We start from the raw sequence: 16,176 nt of genomic DNA on the forward strand, positions 1-16,176 counted from the left end.
TATATCTTTTCACTCTTCAACAGTTTTTCTACATGTCATGCGCACTTTAGAGAGCCATTCTCGTCTTCTATTTTTGACTAGCGAAAAATCCATAATCATGGTTTTAAAGGCGTCGTCTAGGCGTCCAGGCGTACCAAGCACTCGCCTGGACGCCTAGCCGCCTTTAAAACATGGTCTAGAATCAATGGCGGACCCAAAGGGTAGTCCAGGTAGGCCCAGGACTATCCTGAAATCTGGCCCAAAGTTTATTTAGTACTCAGCATTTTCAATCCTTTAGCCTATAGAAAGTATGGCCCAATAAAAATCTGAAAGAAGCCCACGTTATCATAGTCATGGAGTGTGCGCAGTCAAGGCTTGTTGTGCTCCTGCGTGGTGAAACTGGGGAGTAGGCAGGGCCTCCTGCCTGAGTCATGCGGCTTTACCAGAGTGGCTGGGCCGTTCGACGGCTCTCTCCCACTGGGAAAGTAGATGGTGACGCGTCTGGCCAGTATCGATGCCTAGTGCATGTGCTGCATGGCGCTGTGCTGTTGGGCTCTCCTGGAGTTTGCTAAGTGGACGTTGACTTCTCTTTTAAAATTAATATCTTTTGAATCCGAGCTCCCAATATAGCAAATAATATGTCTGTTTCGATTGTCTTGACGAGCTCTTCGCAATGGTGTACTCCAAAACTTTGTTTGATACTATTTTTCTATAAAATAAATTTCGAATTTCTTTTATGTCCAATCTCCGCCAAGTTCATGCTTTCATGGCAATGAGAAAGCGCAAAGCAAAAGCCTTGAACTAGAACTTGTATTGTAATCTTTTATTTATGTAAGACCTTATATAAGTTTGGTTAATTTATATAAGTTTTGAGCCTTTCAATTGTATTATCTCAATTTGGTTAATTTATAGCCATTTTACTGAACTTTTTCTTTAAATTTTGTCATGTTGCACATGAAATTTTTTTATTAGGACTATCCTGGTTTTAAATCCTGGGTCCGCCAGAATAGAAGATGACTATGTTTGGATGATCATTTAGAAAAGCTGTTGGAGTATAGTTTTTCACCAAACTCTCTATCCCTAACATTTAGGCATTTAGAAAGAGCATGGAGTCTCTTGGAAATGCTCTGACGTGTCTAGATTTGTGTTTTCTGACTCACTGCACCTGGTAAACAATCCGCATGTATATCTGCTCGAAATTTTTTAAAGTATCTATGCACTTTGCGCCCTGTTCGCTTGGCTTATAAGCTGTATTTTTTCAGCCAACGAATAATATTTTTCTCTCATAACAAATCAGCCAACAATACTTTTAGCTATGGCTTATCAGTCAAACGAACGTGTCATTGATTCATTGGGAGCTTCACGAGTCCGGGAAAGTGACGTCGTTAATGAACTTTTGGTCCTCCTATCAGCAAGAGCAACAGGGCTCGGTGTGGGTGCCACAATTGCAACTGAGTGGTTTGTTCATACGTAAGTTATGTCGATGGGAGACGAGCTTCGGCTCGACTGGCCAGGAGGTGAGGCTTAAGGCCTCTGCCTGCCAACCGGAGTTAAGGCCCGCTGTGGCCAGAATTTCTGGTACCCACCAAAAAAATCCCCTCGTCTGTCTCGACTTTCCCAAAGCACAGGTAACGGACCGGCTTACTCACAGGGTAATGGGCCCCTGTGTAAGGGCGGGACACGGTGTTCGGGGGTTTTCTCAGCCTGCGTGAGAAGGTCTTCTTCCTTAAGCACAAAGTTGCGGGGCTGTCTGCCCACCGTAGGCCGAGTTTTTTTTTTTTTAAGTTATGTCGATGGTAGATAATGTAAGCATACAAAATACAATGTTGTAGTCAATGCATTGGATCTTCGGAAGTTGCAGGTAGAGAGAGCTATCTTTGTTTAGGAATATTGTCTCGGTCCTACATAGATGGCTATATACTATATTGTATTCGTACGTGTGGACGTGTGTGGTTGAGATTGAGACCAGGATCCCAATCCTCGTTGGACGCTGGGTGAATCTTCAGATGCTGAATGTCTTGCTACTGATGGTGACATGGGAATGTGACGCCTCCGTTGTCTCTAGATAATTTGGCCGGACGACTGTCCGAGCTCCGGCGTATGATGCCTCCAGCACTGTACTGCCAATCGTGCAGTGGAGCAGCCATTGCTAACGTTTCCAACCCCCGAGACGCTCGGTGGCGGAGCTGAACACTCTGCACACGGTGTTTCCAGACACGTTTGACAATCGCACGTCTGCACTGGCTGATCGACCATTTGTCCATTTCCTTTTGCTGCCATTCAGATTTGAACCTTTATCAGTGCAAGGCAGAGCAAGACGAGGTTGCTCTTGCTCCTAAGTAGTGAACTGAGGTTAAAGCTGCCATTTCATTGCATACAAGTGAAGTGCCGACATTTGTTCGGGAAAAAAAACGAACTGATGACGTGTCGATCGAGCCTACAAGTTATTTTGAGGTAAAAAAAACTAGTATAGTTGCTTAATATGTTTAATGAATGATACCAAACAATCTACTGATATATAGCACAAAAAAGATACAACAAAAGTATAGCCCCGAAAGCGCTATACCCAGGGGAAAAACAACGAAGCCCAACGTAACTCCGCTGAGCCACCAACGCCCATTGCCGTCTTGCAAGCCAGCACATGCACATCACTCTTCTCTCTCGAGTCTCTCGGCAAGGGGCCTGAACTTCATGTTGCAATAAATAAAGAAGTCCACGCAGTTGTGGCGCTAGATAGTGTGTCCAGAGTCCAGACTCCTGTAGCACTGATCCCATTCCCATTCCCGTAGCAGAGAAGAGAACCTTCCTGTCGGTCATGGATGGGTTTCTCTTTCGTACTCACTTATGGGCTTTCGTACTAACTTATGGGCCACGAGGTACTTTTGTCAGCCCAGTAGGCCTATTCTATTCGCTTTTCCTGACTAATTACTTCTGTTCTATCTCTTCCTTTCTACTCAACCTGAGCCAAACTCTAGCACCTCATTGGGCCACGTCGCTCTTTTTTTTGCCTGTTCATCCGATTTCGATCGGACGTCTGAAACGGGCTAAGCAACCGGCGATTCTAGATCTTCCCCCCGAGCTCGCGGCTAGGCCACGCCTCGGGCCTTGGGCCTCGGCCATCCGCACACGGCGGCGCTCACCTTCCTCGCCGCCGGCCTAACCCCCACTCGCTCGCCCAGCGCGCGCCACCTCATCGCAGAGACGCGAGCAGCGCGGCCGCGTCGTGCATGCCCGTGGCCAGCCCGCTCCGGGCTCCCTCCGGCCGAGAAGAGGTCAGCCTCGGGGGCGCTCAGGCCCAGCACAGCTCGCCGGCTCACAACACGAGCGTCGCGCGGGCCGTGCTGCTCACGGGCAGTGCAGCCACCGACGTGGACAGCCGGCCACGGGGCACCTACGGCCGAGCTGTGGCCACCCCCGGTGCGCCTGGGCTGGGCGCGGGATGCGGTCGCACTGGGCCAGACGGCGCCTCGCGCTACCATGACCGGTGATTGGGCCACCGCGCCGCCGCCCCGCCGCCCTGCAGCCAGTCACCCGGCCGACCGCCTGGAGCCTGTCACGCCGGGGAGCTTACTGCGCGACTCGCCTCGAACCTCGCCGCAGCCTGTCATGCCTCACACCTGGAGATATGCCGAGGAGCTCGCCGCGCCGCCCGCCTGGAGCTGCGTCGGGGAGCCCGCCGCGTCTCCGCACGCGCGTCGCGCATGAGGCCCCATGGCGGCCAGCCATGCTGGCCCCGCGGCAAAGGCGCGCAGCTACTCCACCGTCGGCCCGTGCTGCCTCTTCCTCGGTCGTCATGGCGTCGGCCACGGACCCCGCGCAGCTCGTGGTGAGCCGCGTCTTCGTCAGCCTCGGTGTCAGCATAGCTTCCATGACCTCTCCGCTCATCTCAAGTACCAGGTCTCGGCCTCTCGGAAGCATTTTACACTCGGGAGTTAGGGCACGTACAACGGTGGTCTTTTCTCGGTCTGGGAGATGTCATTTTTGCAAAAAACTCTCGACTCAGCCGAACAGATGGGTGTGCCGTTTCTTCGTAAAGAGACGATGAGGACTCGTGCTTCGGAGCTATATCGTCCGCTCCAACACCGTTGTGCAACAAGGGCTCATGCTCCCAAGCCATTTTTTATCACCTTAATTTATGAGTCTGTATAAAAATTAATTATCTTGTAGATAATCTAAAAGACAACCTATTATATAATTTGTATGTATTACTGTCTCTATATGATATAACCCGTGCTGCAGACTATTGAAGGACCGGCGGTGGGTTCACGAGGAGCAGTTGGCCAGCGGGTCCCACAGCTAAGCCTCTAAAATTGCATTTCTTTGTAGACTTGCCTCCAATTTTTTGAAGAAACTGGTTACATAATGTTTGCGGCTGCTTTTCTCCTCCTTGGCACGCTCGTTGCAATTGCATCCTTGAGCGGTGAATACAAAATCTGATGAAATAACAATCTAATTAACTTTGACAATTTGTTGTACAGATCTCATATGGGTACAACAGTTGGATCTGCACAAGCCATAGAATAATACCAGTACTCAACTACTTCAATATCCTTGGAATGATTTAGTTCAAGTAAAAAATCCTCATAATCAGTAATAGATGATCTCTTAATTCAACCTTCCATTGTAAACTCTAAGGTACTAATTGCACTAAATGTTTCGCTATAAATATTAATAATATTAATTCCATTGACAAAATTTAATGTTTAAATCAGATACTAATAGAAGGGTAAGATACACATAATGGCCCCGTTCGGCTTACCCCATATTCGGCTTGTTCGGCTTGTTTTTTTAGCCGGAACAGTATTTTTCTCTCACAACAATTCAGTCAGAACAGTGTTTTTCAATCATTTTCAGTCAAGATTCAGCAAGCCGAACGGGGCCAATACGTGGAACACCGTAGTCTCCGGGCGCATGTATCCTTGCTCTATCTCTGAATGAGGCCATGTTAAATTTCTACCTCATTTCAGGCAAAGAAAGTGTGCAATACTGGAACCATGTGGGAGTGTATCATTGAAGTTGAAGTATCCTTGCTCTGTGTCTTAAAGTATATCCTAGACCCATGGTTATCATGCTGCATAGCTTGGCACAATTTAAAATTTTCAGTGTAAAAATTGTTGCTCATTGCTTTGAGTCTTTGAATATTAGCAACTACTTGACCTCATACTACTGCTTCTTGCTTAGTATATAGTCCATGCTCTGCACGATGCATCCCTTATGTTAGCCAATCATAACGTAAACTACATGTAGCATATTGTAGTTTGATTGTGGAATTCTAAAGCTTTAATTGTTTCTGAAATTTGCAATGCCATAACATGAAACCCTGAACTTCAATTCCTACAATTTAACATGATGCAAGACCTGGAATCTCAAGATTAGGACATACATAATATGTTGAACCTGCTAAGAGCACAGTTGTTCCAGCCTTCCAGGTAATACACTATTTAGAAAAAATCAATTAGTTGAATTTATGATGTTTGGAACTCGTGATTGTTGTTTATATAGGAAGAGTGTTTCTATGCTAATATTTGCCTAGAAATTTGTTTTAGTTAGCTAGGGAGAAACTTAGTTTGGCACACTATATGTATGCCCAGAGACACCTAATTTCGACTACCACAGGTCATTTGCGTGTCAAATAATAATGACATAATATCTTTGTCCTTTAGGTGGTAACCAGTCAAATAGCATTGCATTGCATCTGCGTCCTCCTACCATGCAAGTGTGCTACACTACAATGATCGCCGTGTCATGCACGGGCGCACTACTTTCCTACGCTCACAATCGACCTGATCTGTAGTTATAAACTTACCTATACAGCATATTCAGTTTTGACCTCTACTTACATGAAGCCCTTTTTACAAGCCTTTACTTTACAATATCTCGAGTGCAAGAAAGACAAATTTAGCTGCATCTATTATGAGTTACCCCCTATTACACTTTCACCAAGATTATTTCTGAAGTATGGCTCACAGATCAAACGATGCTGGTATAGTCCATGCAAATTTGTTCATTTATGACTTTTCTCAGCTTGTTAGTAGTCGATCTACATAAGTGAATATTCAGCTGCCAACATATCAGCTCGTAATTGTTGTTGCATATATACAAAAAAAAATTCGAGCTCATGTGCTCAAGTCCTACACATCAGAGGACTCAAAATTTTAATCATTTATTAGTAGCAATGGTCGGCTCGCTGCTGTAGCAACTAGCAAGGGCGCGGCAAAGCCGCACCTGGCTTTCTAGTCATCACTCTGGAACCTGCAGGCGGTGAACACCGCCACCCTTTCCGTGAGCGCCAAGGGCCAAGGCCTGCTGCCATCTCCAGTAACAGTACAAGGAACTGCTTATGGTCCGGGAGACTGTCATCAGGCGAACTTCTACTGTCAAGAACATGGCAAGAACAGGAAAGACAAACATGGCCTCTTTGAAAACAGGAAAGAGATATGAACGTGTTCAGGTCATCAGGCGGCAAGAATTAGATCAAAGCTTGAGAGGGTCATCCCCGGCTCTCAATTCAAGGCCTCATATCATACCGCCACAGACATTTCACAAATCACAACTTAACAGCATTATTACGCCAGTACAAAACTTGAAGAATTGTCTATAACTCATTGAGCGAGCAAATTAATGTCATGCAAAAACCAGGGTTGATTTGCCCAAAAATCACTACCGACTCAAGTCGCACAGATCCAAGAGACACAATACATGTCCATATTATTAAGTCAACTAGGCCAACAGCAAACCGATTACAAAAGGTTTTGGTATCACCTTCCATACTTTCCCACTTCTTTCTTTAAACTCAACTCTAATTCCAGTTCACTCAGAAACTACACCCGGCGTTGCTTGCGGAGTCGGCATCCATTATGTGGAAGTTGGGTCACATCGTGGATGTACATGATAGGAGATCGATCTCTCACTCTTTCGCCTCGGAAACCTTCTCTGAAGCTCAAGATCACTTTCTTCTTCTTCTTGAAGAAAGAAGCCCCTTTCACTTTCATGACAACAGAGCTTAAACCCATCTTTCTGGCGGATCGTCCGACATGCTCCGCGACTGCTTCAGAAGCATACCGAGAGAGACGGGATCGCCCTTTCCTGTCCTCCAAACAACCAGCGGAGGCCCCTGTCTTTTTATTCCCGCTAGAGTCTGTCACAGTCACAAAGGTCTTTTTTCTCTTCAGCAAGACATGGACAAAATCTCTCTTCTTCTTAGAATATTGTTCATGGTCATTAGTAAAGGCACGCGAAGAGCTGAATAAGAAGCCCTCCCTTGAGCTGAAAGGTTTCTCTCCAGTTGCTGTCCTGGACCTTTATGTCAAGCCAGAATGAAGCGAAAATGAGTAATCAGCAAATAATGGAATAGACAAATACATGTGTACGTTGAATTAAAATTACATTTGCCTACTTACATCGCCGCACCATTATCTGTGTTGTTCAAGTTGACCTGTGCGTTAGCATGAATATCTTGACGCACAAAATTAAAACTATTAAAATTCTGACGTGGATCCATATCTGCAATTCCAGACCCAGAAGGTGGGAAAGGCTGGATAAACAAATTTGATTCTGTTAAAATTCTGATAAGCAGTGATTGATGCAATGTGATCTCAATATTCTATGGTTTACAAGGCATAATATCAATGTTCCACATGGAGAATGAAAAATGGGGTAAGAGCATGTGGCTAAAACAAGCAACACAGAAATATACAAGCAGTGGAGACATTTTTTCATTCTTTACAGAATGTAATGAAAAGAAAAGCTACACACTTCTAAAATTAAGAACTCATGTGAAAACATGTTGCATCCTTGCTGATATTATCATCTCAATTTCAAGCTCCAATGCAACAGCTTTTAGTTACTTTTCATGATACGATCAGGATATTTGCAAGCACTTGTGTAGGTTCGGAGATGAGAAACCTACAACTATATGAAATACTATGCAAGGGAATGAACATTAATCAATACCATCACCAACAGCTGTAGCGTCAGGGAAATCAACCACAAATGGCAGACAAGTTTATATGTTGTTGTGAATAGAATGGAATCAATTTTTTTCATAAAAAATACACCAAAGAAAATCCCTAACCCATGAAAAAGTCCAAGATTGACAAACTTCACTTTGAAAATTATGAAATTACAACAGTAAAGTGATGCACTCACTCCAGTAGGATATCCTTAACACTTTGGACATCTCTGATCTCTCTTCTCTCTTACTTAAAAAGTATGTAGTGTGTCCATGGTCCAACCATTTTGCACTCTGGCACCCCACTTGGTCGAACGCCTTCCCACCCGGTCACCCACTTCCCACTACTCCGCATGGCCTCTGCTCCCCAAATCCCCCATGGCTCTTCTGCTCCCCTCACCCAGCCGCCGAATCCACCGCACTTCTTCACTCCCGCCATCGAATCCCTCGAAGGCTCTTCGGCCTCCCCTCACTATTGGATTTCAGATTTATTATGTGGATTTTTTTGAGATACAAACATGATAAGAATAACTGTTTTTAAGAACTGACCAACCAGAGAAAGGAAATGAAAGGTGATGATTCAGGAGATATTGACCAACCAGAGAAAGGAAATGAAAGGTGATGATTTCAGGAGATATTGACTAACCAGAGAAAGTCATGGTTTGTAAGAAGAACTGACCAACCAGAGAAAGTCACGAGGTAGCTATTGTTTTTCATTCTCCAATTTTTCACATCAAACAAAAATGGTGGTGATGTGTCCCTGTCATATATTAAGTTCCTGCCATGCACTGATCAGAGTGGTGCTTGCCATTTTGAATGACCTTGAATATTTCTGTGTTCATATTTGGCTCAGCTAGGTTACGTCATCTTGCACACTTTTTAGGGGAATAATTTCGTTCCTGGGCTTCACACAAGGATCTAGGTGCTATCTCAAGTAGTCAAGTGTGATGATTCAGATGCTGATGAACTTGCAGCTGGTTCTTCTAGATTGGATCCTGCGAGAATTCTTAATGTGACCTTACTGGATCACGGTCATTGTGGACGATGGCCATCTTTGAAACACCAAAGTTGTTATAACAGGAGTTTTCTTTGTCTCATAAATATCTTACAGCTAAAAGAGTGGCCCATGACCCTTGTTGTTTAACCGCAGCTATTTAACTTTTTCTTTTTGCAGTCATGCAGCTATTTGTGGGTTGCCAAAATTAAATATCTGTCACAGTTTTTGTTTTGTACAGTATGTAAGACTAACATGTTTCCTTACACGGGACGGATCCTCCTGTAGGATATGGATCAGGTAAGCTCTCTCACCTTCCATGTTTTAGTGACATGTGCATTGTCCACTGAAAAAGTTATATGAAAAGTTTGTCTAGAAATTGCTAAGAGTTCTATGGAAACTAGGTACTTTCTGACTGAAGCACACACTCTTCTTTTTTTCTCCGCAATAATACTGGCCTTCCGTCGTCTTTCTGGTGTTGACTGCTAAGAACAATATCTTCAGTGATTATTTTTTTGCTGCAGCTCTGTTTTCCACTGATTTAACCTTATTAGTAAAAAAAAAACATGCAACACTGTAAGACTGATAACTTGCATGTTAGCAAATATTGCCATTCACTCTTGATGTCATTTTTTTTTTTGGCTAATATTGCCATTCACTCTTGATGTCATTTTTTTTTGGCTAAGACTTATTTTTTATATAAAAGATGTAAGTTGTTTATTATAAAATGGCCCTCACTTTTTTCCTGTAGCTCATGAATTTAGATTAAAGAACTGTACCTACTGCCATGAATTTTGTTGCGCACAATCTAAAAACATCTGGAGGTATGCAATGACTGGCCAACTAACCTAGAAAAAGCGATGCACTTCCTCCATTTTAAATTGTAAGTCGTTTTGGCTTTTCTATATCTAGATATATATCTAGGTGCATCGCAAAAGCTATGTACCAAGAAAAACCAAAATGACTTGCAATTTGGATTTTGAAACGAATGGTGTATAGAGATGTTTGGAAGTAGTTCTTATCGAGCTTGACAGGTAGAAAGCCGCTAGAGATCATACAATGCCTTGAGGGCAGCAGAACCTGGTAACTTGGATATCTTCACTTCACTAGCTTTCTCAGTTTTCTCTTTCTAGTTAGATGTGAATTTGTATTTAATAAGTAGTGTCTGAAAGTGGCACCTTATTTGCTCAAATGAAACCTATAGAGTCGAAGCTAAACTTTTATGGTTTATGGATTGGTGTATGGTATGATGTGGATATTTATCAACTAGATAATATGCTAATAACACGTCTTCTGTTAATCACAAAACCAGAGTTGTTATCAATGGTTTTTGGGTAACAATACGCTGCAGTTCTTTGTTATCCGAATGAATCTAAAACACCATAGAGTGCACACAGCGTGCCCTCAAAACATGCTAGAGAATAAAATAGCATTTGTAAGGTCTGAAAAGTCTGATATGATGATATAAACATGACACAACGCCATCATAAATAGAGACAGTGATGCAAGTCATGGTTAATATTGTAATTAACACTAAGGTTGACTGCTCAAAGTGGAAAGGAAAACTAATTGCCTTCAAGGCAAATGTCTGACACAACCCCATTTGCCTGGGGCTAGATGCATGGTCTCCTAGATTAACCTAATAGATCGAGAATGAAATCAATCAAGAGAGTTGGGATAAGATAGAGATACCCTGTTGTGTCCGAATGCATCGGAGGCAAAGGAACGTGGGAGGAGCTGCCCATGGAGAAGCCTTCGCGAAAAGGGATCCTCCGCGGCACGGCAGAGGCCCGCCCCAAGAGAGGCAGCTCGGCGGAGGGCAAGGCGCGCGGATGAGAACATGGCCATCTTCCTCAATCTCGTACTTCAGACCCAACAAGAATAGAATTGGAATAAGTTAGTAGGCATCAAATAAACAAATGGCTTGAGGTTAGAGTTTGGGAACTCGGCTTTGCACAGCAGACAGGGAAGAGAAGGGGGGTGGGAATACCTGGTCGGCGCTCTTCGCCGGCGAAGGACTCGGCACCTGGCGTTGGGCGGCGGCAGTATCCCAGCTAGGACCCGATCTGGGAAGAGGGAGGCTCGATCTGGATTCTGGACTGAGGCACTGTCGGCGGTGAGCAAGAAGGCGGCGGCGGCGGCGGCGGCGGCGGCGTAGTATGGACGAGAGGAATGCGTTGCGAGGAGGGAGACGGAACGAGGGAGGTGGACCAGGTGGTCGACGGTTGGGCCGAGATAGCCCAACCGGTCTTAACACTGAGGCCCACTGATATGAATCGCCTGCAAATACTACCTGAACCATGTAACAATGTTCCTTTTTTTTTTTAAACAACAATGTTTTTTTTTTTTTTTGAAACTATGTAACAATGTTCTTGCCATTAGGCTAGGCTCATCCTGATCCAAAGTTTCACACTAATATCCCTAGAGCTGTAAGGGGTATAGGGATTTTCTGACCGTCTGATCAACCGAAGAAGATTGGATAGTGATTCAGACATATTTTCTTTTGGATGTCAAATACGGATTCAGATTTTTTTTTTCAAATATCGAATACAAATATAAGATGGGCGATGCCCATGGGAATCAGATAATCCGGATAGCTAGTTCGGATAGTTCTATCGGATATCCATTAGGAGTGGATTGCAAGCCCAAGGTAAATGTATGCCCAAAAAAGATAAGTGAAATATAATTAAATAATTGGTTATCTTTTCTAAAGTAGTAGTACATAGAAGTATGGGTTAACTAAGTTCAAATTTAACTTTATTAAAATATTTTGATAAACTCATAGAAATTTGATAAAATACAAATGATCACTTAATGCAATTATTATTTTACAAAAAATATTGAGCATAGTTTGAGCCATTTGAAAAAAATTTAAATACGCGCTCTTGCTCTTAGGGGGTGTTTGGGACTGCTCCACAAACTCCAGATAGTTTGTGGAGCACATCTTTAGGTGCTCTCACAACTCCACCCTTTTTCCTCGAATAGAGTGTATGGAGTTAAAATTGTTTGGCTAAAAAAACGTGGAGCGAGCTGTAACAGACCAATTATATGAAATTAAGTAAGAAAATCATCCGCCAGAGCAGACGATTTAGCAAACTTAAGCCCGTATAACCCGGTAGTCCGTGAAATCACGAAGGATTTCAAACCAACTCACATACCAGCCAAGATCGTAATAAGTTTAGCGGTCACCATCACATATTACATAAAAGTTTGCATCACAGATACATCAGAGTTTAAACATAATTATTACAAAACGAGTTCAAATAGAAGTAGCGGAAGCCATTTGTTCAAAACCACACACATTCACACGGAGTTCAAATACAGTGCCAGCTAATGATCATCACCAATAAAAGCATCAGACGAGACGTAAGGAATGACCATACCCATGGTCCTAAGCATCACCCATCGCAGGATAAAGGCAGTTGATACAGTAGCCATAATACATCTACCCATCTGCAACAAGTGGGAATAAAACCCTGAGTGCGAGAAGGTACTCAGCTAGACTTACCCGACATAACCGAAAATAAAGTGACACCAAGGATTATGAAGGGCTTTATAGTAGGGTGACTGACTCATTTGCAAAAAGAGGCATTTTTAGCATTTCAAAAATATTTACAAAAGCATTATTGTCAAGTTAATTATTATTAACATGTCGACTACATTTGCACCTATACTATAGCAAGCATGTGATTAAGCAAATAATGATAACTAATGATCATTAACAACTTCCATAATGTCATATTCATTATAACTGTCCAAGTGTTCCATAATCATTACTACGATGAAGTAACTCAAGTCAAGTGCTCACTATCCAGGAGCGATGGCGATTCGAATCGATTCCTAACCAGCTGGTGATTTATTCCTTACACAGACCTCACTCATCCGCTAAAGTGAGGTATCGGTCACCGAGTCAACTATCCAGGAATCTCGAGTTTGCCAGGAACCACATGTACCCGGGGGCCGACCGACTGCCCTTTGGTCTTATCATCGCGCCCCTGTGTCCTACCACACCTGCTCCGGCACAGTGCGCTGTGGGCAATCTACTCAGCCCGAATAATCTCCCAGCTTCACGGTCGAAAGGTACTTTATTCGGCCAGCTAAATGTAAGGCATACGTTCAACATGACCTGAGGCCCAACAACGGTCGGTCCTTAATCGACATAGACGAAAGCACTACAGTCCAAAACTCTGTAAGTCTCCGTCCGGTCTCAACTTCATTTAACACTTAGTTATACCATGACTACATAGTTATCCAAGCAGATCCAGGTAACCACCTATAGCTCGCAGGTGACAGGAAATCACCTGACTTCTATCGATCTAAGCCAGCTAAGCATTGACTCGACTGCGGATACTAGGGTAACAAGGATATAGTATAACAAAGGTAGACAAGGTATAATGTAGCAACGGTTGCAAATAACTCCTAAACGTAATGCATCAATTAAAGTAAAAGCATTTAATTAATAATTGCAAACCGGGGAGAAAAATACTCCGGGGCTTGCCTCTCTCGAAGGAGCTCGGGCGGTGATCGGGGCACTCTGGAAGTTCCTCAACGTCCTCCTCGTCTGCTCCGGTCACTTCCTGCGACTACACCTCGAGCTGCTCCTCGGGCTCCTCGAGTATGATGACTGGGCTCTCGGTTTGTGATCCTGTATGATGCAGGTGCGTAAGTGCTTATGCAAAAGGTGCATCGGATGAAATGAACACAATGAATATGCTTGATTGCAAGGTAGTCAACATCATCCAAGAACATGTACTACAAGCACATGTCATCTACTGCATTCTCTTCTACTACTAATATGCTAAGTCAACACATCTCATTAAATGCTTCAAAGATACACCAAAGCTCCACTAATTTCTTAAGCATACACAAAGCAACATTTGATTAACCCTAGTTAATAATAGGTTTGAATAGGAACATCTATTTTTATAGCTTAGAAAAATCTTAGAAAATTACCATAGCACAGTACTATCCTAAGTAGTCTACCATCAGATTTTTATGGCATTTGGATAAGTGGAATAGCCTACACAAAAATGACAAGCTTGGACCTAATTATGAATGTGAAAATACTTTGTATTATGAAAAGTGTCAAACAACAGATTTAGTATTTTTCCCATGATCTTTATAGCATACAATCACTGTACAAAAATTATCACATGTATGTTTTATACAAATTTTGCTCTCTAGCAAAAATAACAAAAATCAGCCATTAAATGCACTTGAACTACACCTCATAATTTTTATACAGGACATGCATGGAATATATTTTTCACAGAAAGTACATTACACAAGAAGAGTAACAAACTTGGAATCATATTTTTCTGATACATATAGGATTTACTAACCATTTTATAAGATATCAGCAATATCAAGAATTAAATAAAGCTCTACATAAATGTATCCCAAAACTGACATGCAACATTTTTATATTGTAGATCTAAGAATAAAAAACACAAAGAAATTTGTTTCACCAAAATTGGGACACCACAGCAGCAACTATTTATTTTAGAATCCTTTAAAAGCATTTTCCAGAAATCTTTTTCTTTCAAAAACGAAAATCAGCCGGGCGCAAACGCTGGGTGCACCCGGTGCTGTGCACCCGAAACTTCCACCGGCCACTGCAGCTGGGCCCTGCGGCCCCACGGGTCAGTGACCCGAGAGCAGGGGAGGAGCCCCGCCGACCGGTGCTCACCGGCGGCGAGCTCTTCTAGTGGCGCAGGCGATGCCAGCGTGCACACCACGCTGAGCCGCACCGACTGGAAGAGTGGAGTTGGTCCGGTGGCGTGACGGTCCACGCGACCGCGGCAGCGCACTCGCCGGAGAGAAAGGAGGCGGCCAACCTCGGCCCTTACCTCGACGACGGCAGCCGCGAGCGAGCGCAAGCGAGGCAGGGACCCAAGGCGGAGCTGCTGGCAGCGGGAATCGAAGAAAAAGGCGTGGGAGGAGGGGTACGTCGCCGACGGGGCAGCGGCGGCGCTCGGTGGCGAGAGCTCCCGTGGAGCTCTGAACTGGAGAGAAATGAGGAGGAGACAGGATGGCGTGCGCGCGTTCGGACAGCTTTGAAGGCGGAGAACAACCGATCGGAGCACGCACCGCCCCTCACCGCCGGTGTACGGGCGCCGCGTGGTGACCAGGCAGGCGGGGAAGGCGGGCGCGTTTGCACGCGGGAGCGGCCGCGGCGTGGGCCTAGGCCGGCGAAGCGCTGCTGGGCCAGACGCGGGGTGGGCGAGCGAGCGGCGGGCGCGGAGGCAGGCCGAGCCGGCTTCGGCCGTGGGCCGAGAAGCGAGGGCGGCAGCCCGCTAAGGAAATGAAACGATTTTCTTTTTAAAATCTAAATTCAAACAACCCCAAATTCATCATTTTGAGCAACAAAAAATCATTTTCAAGATTTGGTGCAAAAATGAAAGTTGCTCCATTTTTCGAGATCTACAACTTTGCTTTTATGACCAAAATCAAATTCCAAGTAGATTTTGAATTACAAATAAAAATCAATAATAATTCAAAACCCAATTTTTGAAGAATTATTTTTAAAAGCATAATTTGGCAAAATTTTGAATATAAACTTTGCTCCAAAATGCATTCTAATTACTTCTAAGTTGTCTAAGTGATCAACCAAGGTACACACATGGCAAAACAAACATAGCATCCAATCTATTAAAACAAAACTACACATACCTGTTTCATTAATATATTTCAATTCTATATTTCATGTCATGCTTATGAATGCATAATAATGATTATGATCATGATTTGCAAAATGTTAACGCATGCTTAGCACCGAGGTGTTACAGCCCTCCCCCCTTATAAAAATCTCGTCCCGAGATTTGGGTTATGAATCATTTGTTGTAAAAATCTTCATAAGCTTTTTGTAGATATTCTCCCGTTTCCCAAGTTGCATCTCCCTCATCATGATGATTCCACTGTATTTTGTATGTTTTCACCACACTATTCTGAGTAGCACGTTCTTTAGTGTCTAACACATGGACTGGTTGCTCATGATACACCAAATCTTATTTGAGTTTGATGTCCCGAGGTTCTATTCTTTCCTCCGGGACACGCAAACACTTCTTGAGTTGTGATACATGGAAAACTAGGAATACGGTACTCATTGTCTCAGGTAACTCTATCTTATAAGCTACTGGACCTCTCTTTTCCAAGATCTTGTATGGTCCTACGAATCTAGCGGCAAGCTTTCTTCGGACTCCAAACCGTTTCTTCTTCATTGGCGTGACCTTCAGATAAACATAGTCACCAA

The 16,176-nt window shown here is 43.8% G+C and overlaps 1 protein-coding gene across 1 annotated transcript; it reads right to left on the reverse strand.

The window, feature by feature from the left end:
* Positions 1-6,562: 6,562 nt before the first annotated feature.
* LOC136517160 (uncharacterized) lies at positions 6,563-11,157 on the reverse strand. The gene is made up of 4 exons (XM_066510683.1): positions 10,915-11,157; positions 10,617-10,788; positions 7,380-7,513; positions 6,563-7,278 (listed from the first exon to the last, which is right to left on the reverse strand). Exons 2-4 carry the CDS (start codon positions 10,770-10,772, stop codon positions 6,801-6,803), a joined length of 768 nt encoding a protein of 255 aa, XP_066366780.1. The 5' UTR covers positions 10,773-10,788; positions 10,915-11,157; the 3' UTR covers positions 6,563-6,800.
* Positions 11,158-16,176: the final 5,019 nt, after the last annotated feature.

This window comes from Miscanthus floridulus, chromosome 17, assembly GCF_019320115.1.
Source record: "Miscanthus floridulus cultivar M001 chromosome 17, ASM1932011v1, whole genome shotgun sequence".
Taxonomy (NCBI): Eukaryota; Viridiplantae; Streptophyta; class Magnoliopsida; order Poales; family Poaceae; genus Miscanthus; species Miscanthus floridulus.

Coding starts and splice junctions, on each gene's coding strand:
- LOC136517160 (XM_066510683.1), bottom strand. CDS start 10,772: ATGGCCATGTTCTCATCCGCGCGCCTTGCCCTCCGCCGAGCTGCCTCT. Junction 7,514..10,616: donor ATGCATTCGGACACAACAGG/GTATCTCTATCT, acceptor TTGTTTATCCAG/CCTTTCCCACCTTCTGGGTC. Junction 7,279..7,379: donor ACAGATAATGGTGCGGCGAT/GTAAGTAGGCAA, acceptor CTTGACATAAAG/GTCCAGGACAGCAACTGGAG.